The 9,105-nt window shown below is 41.6% G+C and overlaps 1 protein-coding gene across 3 annotated transcripts; it reads left to right on the top strand.

Moving 5' to 3' along the window:
* The first annotated feature begins 87 nt into the window (after positions 1-87).
* On the top strand, positions 88-8,636 carry LOC311309291 (KH domain-containing, RNA-binding, signal transduction-associated protein 1-like). Of its 3 annotated transcripts, none has more exons than XM_084438498.1 (11): positions 88-847; positions 1,995-2,122; positions 3,251-3,367; positions 3,478-3,624; positions 4,482-4,612; positions 4,692-4,977; positions 5,163-5,239; positions 5,348-5,406; positions 5,971-6,138; positions 7,930-7,995; positions 8,166-8,636. In XM_084438498.1, the coding sequence occupies exons 1-9, from the start codon at positions 703-705 to the stop codon at positions 6,072-6,074; spliced, it is 1,194 nt and encodes a 397-aa protein (XP_084294624.1). In that variant the 5' UTR covers positions 88-702; the 3' UTR covers positions 6,075-6,138; positions 7,930-7,995; positions 8,166-8,636. The 3 variants fall into 3 exon arrangements, with proteins under 3 accessions (XP_084294624.1, XP_084294623.1, XP_084294622.1); XM_084438497.1 differs by having other exon boundaries at positions 89-545; positions 623-847; positions 5,971-7,995; XM_084438496.1 differs by having other exon boundaries at positions 89-847; positions 5,971-7,995.
* The last annotated feature ends 469 nt before the right edge of the window (positions 8,637-9,105 follow it).

Here is a 9,105-nt window from a genome sequence, read left to right as displayed (position 1 = left end):
TATTTGTGTGACAGGATACCAGCGGGCTCTAGACCGGAAACCAAGCGAATAGAAACAAGGCCCGAGAGCTTGCTGACGCGAGACTAGTGTTGGGCTAGTGGAGTAGTGAGACTAGTGTTGGGCCAGTGGAGTAGTGAGACTAGTGTTGGGCTAGTGGAGTAGTGAGACTAGTGTTGGGCTAGTGGAGTAGTGAGACTAGTGTTGGGCCAGTGGAGTAGTGAGACTAGTGTTGGGCTAGTGGAGTAGTGAGACTAGTGTTGGGCTAGTGGAGTAGTGAGACTAGTGTTGGGCTGGTGGAGTAGTGAGACTAGTGTTGGGCTAGTGGAGTAGTGAGACTAGTGTTGGGCTAGTGGAGTAGGGAACTGTGTTCCTTTTGCACCGCCTCATTTTCAGCGTACATTTTGACGTAATCGTTTTTCAGCACACGCGCGGTAGCCGTACATTTGGTTCAAGTAGCAGCAAGCCCTCAATAGCTCAGACCTGTTCTTTGTCCACCAAAGCTTATCCTACCAGTGAAAGGGACAACGTGAAGTAAACCCTCTAACGTTAGTTCACGGGGATTATTTCAATTTATTCAACGTTTTCATTGACGACGTATAATTAATTGTCTGCTCCGCAATAGTGAAGGCTGCACCTTGGAGAACCCATCTGTCGAGTAACGTTACGCAAGCGAGCGATAACTTGAACGCGTGGACCAGAGCCATGATGAGTCCGACAGCAGAAACGAAAACTGACGCTGGTGTTAAAAAGGGCAAAATGGATGAAAGCAAGTATCTGCCCGAGCTTCTAGCAGAGAAGGACAGCCTGGATTCGTCGTTTACACACGCTATGAAACTTATATCTGCAGGTAATGCCAATGCATGTATCGCTAGCTAGCTAACGTTAGCTAGTAGGCCTAATGGTGCGTTTGTTTCTAACTGGGAGGTGGCAAATTGCGACTTGCTACTAGGAATGATTAAATAAAACGCCGCATGAACTCGCACTTCCTCGTCGCAAATTCGGATGTTTCTCAGCCCCCAGTTGCTCGAATGCACTAGATATAACTAGGTAACTGTGATATAATGGTATATAGATATAACTAGGTAACTGTGATATAATGGTATATAGCTCGAATGCACACAGGTCGGAGGTAGGTATTTTGCCACTTGCGACTTGCCACCGCCGACCACAAACGAACGCGCCATTAATCATCATCATATCATTCGCTATAGCTCGAATGCACACAGGTCGGAGGTAGGTATCTCGGAGGTAGGTATCTCGGAGGTTGGTATTTTGCAACTTGCGACTTACCAGCTCCGACCACAAACGAATGCACCATAACAACCACGTCCTTATTAACTAACGTTACTGTAGCTAATAACTAACTAGCTAACACACGTAGTTTTAACGAATATTTAAACACACCATCTGGCGTGTTATTTAGCCTACGTACTAACGTTAGCTAGTTAGTGTAACGTTACTTGTACAACAGTACAAGATAGCTGGCTTATATAATCTGCTGTTCCAACCAACCAGTCGGCGAATGTAATTTAGCTGGCTGGTTAGCTAGTAACGATAGGGGAAATTGTAACGTTACTGTATAGCATCAAAATACAATGACGCGGATTATAGTAGAATACACATTTACGATAGCTAGATATAAAATATACAGAAATCCAAACGTACAAGAGTGCAAATTCGGCCGATAATTAGAATGTCGCTCTGTAGACGGTCGCAGACATTAGAGAGTTAACACAGCAGTGGTTGAGTGGCAGTGGGTTGTGGCTGAGGATACTACGGCCTGTGTAGAAGGCTAGTTCTCATAAATGCAGAGACCGCTCAAACCCTAACCTTAACCAAAACCCTAAGCCTAACCTTAACTGCTTGTTGTTTGCTGCGGTTTATTCATTCATCCAGTTGTTTAAACTGGATGTGATGGAACACAGCTGAGATGTCTGAATATGCCGGCTCTTAAAGATGTTTGTTGTTTTGTTTTGCCCTGGTCGCATCTGCAGAGATTGACAGGATTCAAAAAGGAGATGTCAAGAAAGAAACAGAAAAAGAAACATACCTAGACCTGTTCGCCACAAGGAACATCAAGGTCAAAGAGCGTGTGCTCATCCCTGTCAAGCAATACCCAAGGGTAAGAGAAATGTTCTCTGCAGGTCTCACAATGGCAATCCATAACTTGAAAGATTACATCAAAGATTACAATATCAGAAAGCTCAATCTGAAATTCTGAATGAATGTTTTTTACATTTTTGGCATGGCTTGGACATAAGCATTCCCCTAGCGCTTGTTTTCACTGCTCCCACGGAGGACTATGTGCAAGCCGTGTCAAACACCTGAAAAAATTAGGATTGCAATACATTTCACAGGAGAGCATACTGAGACTAAGATTACACCCCTGTGCTCAGGGCTGAAAATTAACACCCGCCAATGGCAGGTAAAATTTCCATTTGGCGACTAAATTTCGGAGGCTATCTGCCACACTGGCGGTTAAATGTTTGTACCAATAGAGTCATGTAATAATTTATGTGCGCGATGTCTCCACATCCATGCCATAGACCGGCGTTCTGTTTGTTGTGTGTTGCACTTAAACAGCTCCCCCGCTGCACCAAATAAAGTTTTCAGTCACATGACTGTTGCGGAGCCTCGCGCACTAGGAGAGACTGGTGACACCAGAGGACGCTCACTACTACAGTCGAGTACAATTGCGCTACTACAGTCGACACCTGTAAAAAAGGCAATTTATTATTTTGGCCGGTAAAAAATATACTTGGCCGGTGGATTTTTTCATCTACCATTCCCCTTGGCAGGTGAGCCAAAAAGTTAATTTTCAGCCCTGCCCGTGCTTCCCGTATCAGAGAAGCACATTTATCATAGTTTTTCCAAAACATTTACAGGTGCCCCCATTGACTTCCATTGTAGCTCAGTGAGAACCTGCAGAAGAACTGGAACTATCTGTGACATTATGATCTCTATGTTTCAGGTTCATGATAGACAGACCACAAATGGGTCTAAATGTCCAAAATGGCACACTTCCCAACCTTTTGAAGCCTACCGCGCACCGGCAATTTTTAAAAAAATATCTAAAAGATACACTATTAAAAATTCCAACACTCAGCCAGTCCTATAATAATAATAATAATAATAATACATCCAGTTTGTATAACGCCTTTCTGGGTACCAAAAGTCACTTTACTTAAGCTAAATGAATAAATATATTGCTAAATTAGAAAACCTTTTCCGCTCTTCTTTCTGCCTGTAGTTCAACTTTGTAGGTAAAATCCTTGGACCCCAAGGCAGCACTATCAAACGCCTGCAGGAGGAGACTGGAGCGAAGATCTCAGTGTTTGGCAAAGGCTCCATGAGGGACAAGGCCAAGGTAAAAGTGGAGCAAGTTGCTGTCTGGATACATGGATGTCAATCTAATGGCTGTTCTGCATAGGAGCCTGTAATATTAATGTGGGGTGTTTTTTTTCTTGTGACCCTTAGGAGGAAGAGCTGAGGAAAGGCGGTGAGGCCAAGTATGCTCACCTGAGCATGGAGCTGCACGTGTTCATCGAGGTGATGGCTCCTATTCCAGAGGCCTATCTGCGCATGGCTCACGCCATGGATGAGGTCAAGAAGTTCCTCATCCCTGTACGTATGCCACACAGTGTCCCCACTTCACACTAGGGCTGTCCCGATTATCATTTTACAGGCTTCGAATACTCTTTGGTGTTACAGAACGAATACTCGAATACACTCGTAAAAACAATATATATATATATATATGTTTCCCGTAGGTGGCAGCATTGCATAGTCTAGATTATTAAGCCTACCGTGACAACCAGCTGAGCAAAACACTGTGCCATGGCACGAAAAGCTAAAACAACACGATGCAGCTCACCAAGCTGCGCTTCAAGTTGTGAGACAGGAACACAAGCTTGTCCACATTCTCCTACTCTCACATTCCATTTAACATAGGAAAGGCCATTAATGATATATAGCCCTCCTTGGAAAATATTCTTTCTGAAGATGTTGAGGTCTTTGGGATGCAAAGTATTGCTGTCAAGGCCAGTCTCAGGTAGCAGTCTGTGTTGTTCTTCCACTATACAAGTGGGCCAGGCTGGAATTTTGACTTGTCCTTCAAATAGCATTCAATTTCTTCTTCTTTTTGCAGTGGTTGCGCTGCGCTCTGAGGCGAGGCAGCGTGGATTGTTTACATGCATTATCCTAAATGAGCTTTTAATTTCTATTTTACGCATTTTCTATTTACTGCTATATCTAAAAAGTAATTTGCTGACAATAGTTTGAGCTACTTTTGTAAGTTTTGAATACGAAGGTCCGTATACTGAATTGAGTTTTGAATACCGAACCAATATTGGAATACTCAAATTACTCGGGGCCAGCCCTACTTCACACACAACTGAAAATTACTTAGTTTTAATCTCTTCTTTCTCCCAGCTCCAGTCTCTTGTGATGCAGATTTAGACCCTGTCTTTCTGTCTATGCAGGAGACCATGGAACATGAGCAGTTCATGGATCAGAACTACCTGAATGGAGCTCAGGACGGTGCAGGCAGGGGACGTGGAGGACCCCCAGGCAGGGCCAGGGGAGGACCCCCACACAACTCTGCAGGAATCAGGTAGGACTCAACAGCTAGCAGTAATATGATGTTAGTGGTGTACAACAGCTAGCAGTAACATGATGTGTGTGTCCCTCAGGGGCCGTGGGATGCCACCCCGTGGCGGGGCCCCTCGCGGAGGCACCCAGCGTGGCGGAGCTCCACGGGGAGGACCAACCAGAGGAGGGGCCTCCAGAGGAGCACCAGCTGGCCGCGGTGGACCCCCCACGATGGCGAGCAGAGGAAGTCCAGCTCCCCGCTCCAGACCCCCCTCGGGAGGAGCACCAAGGATGCTCCCGTCCCCAGCCCACTCCCACCAGGAACACCAACATCAGCACCAACACTCTCACCCACCACCACCCAAAACTGAGGCCTACGAGGAATATGTAAGTCAAATCACTTCAACCTGCTATCTGGACTAGCCATGTCTGTGGGAACCTTCTGGACACTCATCGTGCATCAGATTTTGTTGATTTAGCCTTCTGGACTCTGTGTACATCAGATTTTGTTGATTCTGCCGTGCTCTTTTGTTAAGCTGGTAATTCTGGTTTGTGTTGTCTTATGCCCCTAGGCTCCCTATGAAGAAAGCTATGCTGAGCCTGCATATGAAGCTTATGATGCCTATTATAGTCAGCAGCAACCACAGGCGTAAGTCAGAATTAAAGTGTGATGGAAACTTATTTTGATTGAGACATTTGAAGAAGTAGGAGCCTAGCATTTTGTACTTGAGACAACATTATTTTTTTCTCCTATCAGGGACACTGAATACTATGACTATGGACATGGGGAAACTCAGGAGACATATGAACCATATGGTAAGATGGCAATTCAATTATTTTACTCCATTTAAGTTTCTGCTCATACTGTTATTTAATAATTTCCTAGTTCTGTCAAATCAGCTGCCAAATAGACCTCTCACATGGTGTCGTCATTTTGTTGTCTGTTATAACATCGATTTCCAATAGAAATGGAAAGCCTATGGCAAAAAGGAATGGGGGTTTTCTACACATTTTACTATGGGTTATGACCCTGTACGTTTGTGTTGTATATAAAAAAAAATATATAGCTTTTGGCATTTCTTATGTATTTTGAGTTGTTAATTAATTAATTCTTACTTGACTACATAACGGCTTCATAATTCAAAGGGTCCAGTGTTCATAGAGAGAGAAATGTACTTATGCTAAAATGTCCAAGTTTCATTTTCATTTTCTTAGAGATAAACTCGTGGATCCAGAAATGCTTATTTGGGAGGACTTGAATGTGATGTCTGTTCATGGGACGGCTCTTCCTGCTTCCACTTAGGCGCTCTATATTAAAGAATTAGTTCACCTGCTACATAAATTGACTGTGGTGTGTGTGTGCTCTGTTTCTCTCCGTAGCGCAAGATGACTGGGAGGGCTCCTGGCCCACCACTGGAGGCAAAGCCCCCCCTGCGAGGCAGGCTAAAGGATCCTACAGAGAGCATCCGTACGGAAGATACTGATAGGCCTCCGGCGGAGGCTTGTCCTGGCAACTATGTCCCATAGTAACTCACTTAACTCTTAAAAGTACAATTTCCTTTATTTTTATGTTCGTATTTGTTTATTTTTTAATGGCTTCAGAGCAGAGACGTTGGATGCATCGCAGTGAGTGCCATCAAGGCAGTGATTGTGCGAACACAAGGATTTTCAATGTTCATATGTTACAGTTGAACCATATTTAAATATTTGCTTCATGTTTGTAGCTGTGCAATATAATTTCATGATTATTTTCCAGAAAGACAAAAACAACTTTTTTGGGGGGGGCTCATTTCAGTTTAGCCTTTTAGTCCCAGCCAGTGAGTGGGTAAAAATGGATTAAACAACATCCATGTTCAGTCTGCAACTAGAATTAGATTTGATGGAAGACGGGGGACGACGACAAAATAAAAAACAAAAAAAAGTTACGACACTGTCTATGTTCAAACACAAACATTCCTGTAGTGCTGTAGGACTCAAATGTTTTATGGAATTAGTCTTGAAATAGTCTTGTTTTACACAACTGAGAAGTCTGTACTAATATCACATTTAAATCAATTTCAATTTCACTTATTCTCTAGACACTTTTGTGTTTGGCTTACACTGAACTTTTATTGGGCTGCTTGTGCTGATCCAAAGTGATCCACTATTTGTTGTCTGAAGGATTTGGACATAGTCCTCAAAAAGCCTGTGTCAGTAAGGAACTGCAGCCAACTCAATATTATGTATATAGGCTTAGGACAGTTGTATATTGCCTTCTAAAACTGTGCCGTCTCCAAAATGCTTAACGCTTGTGTACTTTTTCCTAAATAGGATACAAAATATATTTAAATAAATGTTTTTTCTGCAGTACGTTGTATCAATAAAGCCTAATTTGTCTTTTTAGTGAAATCTAAGATGGTATTTTTGCTTTTGTTGTATTAGATGGATTTTACTTAAGAAAAATGATCTTCGTTTTGAGGTTCTCAACAATAGTCATTAGGATACTGTATGCTTGTGAGAAAACTGATCCAAAATGTTTGCTCTGTTAAAGAGTATCCTCATCTCACTGTATTTAAAACTCATCTAGAAGAGACCTGTCACCCGCAAAAAATAAAGATAACATTCTTAATGAAGGTAATGTATTGCCAAATACTTGTTTGACTTTTGAGAGTGATACTATAGAGTCTACTGCTTGGACATGTGTTATCTGACAACAGTCATTATATAGCCCATTTCCTCAAGCTCTCCAGTGAGCCATGTATTTCTAGCTGTTTGAAATAACTGATTTTCAACAGTTTCAAATCAAGCTTGCAGGGGTCTTACTTGGCTTTGATGCAAAGTCATGCGGGCTGGTTTTTATAAAAGAACAATATCACAGAGGAGGGGATGCTAAAAGCCTAAAGATTGTCACAAGAAGGTAAAACTAACCCTAACCCTCATTTGTTAGATTTATTTAGTTATTTTGGCACAAAATTATAAGAATTGCGAGACTTCCAAAACCTGTTATCGGAAAATTCAAGTGCAAAATTTGCAGTGAACAGATGTCTCAAACAAAATAGCTGTACAAAAAAACCTCTGAAATGGTTGTAATGCAACTCATGCTCAAATGAACATATTAATGGTCCAGTCATTCCACTTATGAATAGCACAATTGCAATTTCCTGTTTATTTTGATTTTGTAATTTAGAATAATTCCAAAACTGTTGCTAAAATCCTACTACGGTTATCTTTAGGGGAAAACAACTTGAGCATGACCCTTAGTGTAATATTAGTCTTGCATGTACAGTATGTGTGTTTCACTGTGTGTGAATGTTTTCTGTAAGACTTGCTCAGGAATCTAACAACTGTGTCTGCCCTCAGGTGATGAGAACATTAAGGGACTCTGGGTGTGATGAAGACATGGAACATGGACTGGAAGTCCTCATGGTAAGTTGTGTGATGATGACAATGATAATGCATTTCATTTATAAAACACTTCATTGTCAGACAATCTTATTGATATGGTGATAATCATCACAAACATGAAATTATTTCCTTACTCATTCCTGGTTCCCTGTTCATTGATATTTTATTAATGTTTCTCTTCATGTTCACAGATATGATCTACTGAAAGACGAAGGCGTTGGACAGACAGATGTTTGATGGTAATTGAACTGTTAACGTGCCTCAAAGAAAGTGCATTTCTATTGGCACAAATCAATCTCGGTTCGAGTGGATTCAGTTAGAAAGGTTTGATATCCAGACGGATCTGCGGAGTGAAATAGAATGTGAGCTTGCAAGATCAGGCTGGCGATGCCAGGCTAAGACAATGGCTCTCTCCTAGTGAAATATGGTCAATTGAAATTTCTCATAGAAAGCACACTAGTTTCATCAACTTGAGCATGTAGCATGTACACTGTCCATGTTGTCCTGACATGCTACAACACTTGGGGACCAAGTATGCTTATTATGCAGTCTCAGATTTTCTGCCTAGCAGCTCACATTTAGCTTTTTTGTGTCCATTTAGTAGTGTTTTACTGCTTTTATATCAAATTTTATCTTGTCTGTTTTTTATTCTTTCAATTTATTCTGAAGTGAGATATTGCATTGTATTTTTGTCTTTGCGTTTGACTTTGATAATAAAGTTTTGTAGTATAAGACCATGTCCTAAGTATTTGTACAGGATCGCTTCACTTCACATGTTACAAATTTGAACATTACAGATTGTTTGCATTAAACATGACTGACATGCCAATGACGGCACTTTTGTGATCATTGATGATTCACATTTCGAGTACTTTGAAACACTGTTCTGAAAAGTGCTATAAAAAATTAAGTGTTTGTTTCCTGTGTCCATTTTTAGAACAGTTTGTGAACGTTCACCTTGTTTGCTGAATTTGAACACATCCCTGGTTCCCATAGGCGCAGCATTGTGCTTTGATGTATATGGGATAAGGACGGTACAGGATAATTGAATCCTACAAGTGTCAGTTACGCTAGATTGATTGATGTAAAACCAACAGTTTCCCTTTTGTATTTTGGTCTACATGCACTGAC

The sequence above is a fragment of the Borostomias antarcticus genome, assembly GCF_949987555.1.
Source record: "Borostomias antarcticus genome assembly, chromosome: 5".
NCBI lineage: Eukaryota > Metazoa > Chordata > Actinopteri > Stomiiformes > Stomiidae > Borostomias > Borostomias antarcticus.
The sequence above is the reverse complement of the archived record's forward strand: the minus strand, read 5'-3'. Positions and strand labels throughout refer to the sequence as shown.

Coding starts and splice junctions, on each gene's coding strand:
- LOC311309291 (XM_084438498.1), top strand. CDS start 703: ATGATGAGTCCGACAGCAGAAACGAAAACTGACGCTGGTGTTAAAAAG. Junction 3,625..4,481: donor TCAAGAAGTTCCTCATCCCT/GTACGTATGCCA, acceptor CTGTCTATGCAG/GAGACCATGGAACATGAGCA. Junction 5,407..5,970: donor GGAGACATATGAACCATATG/GTAAGATGGCAA, acceptor TTCTCTCCGTAG/CGCAAGATGACTGGGAGGGC.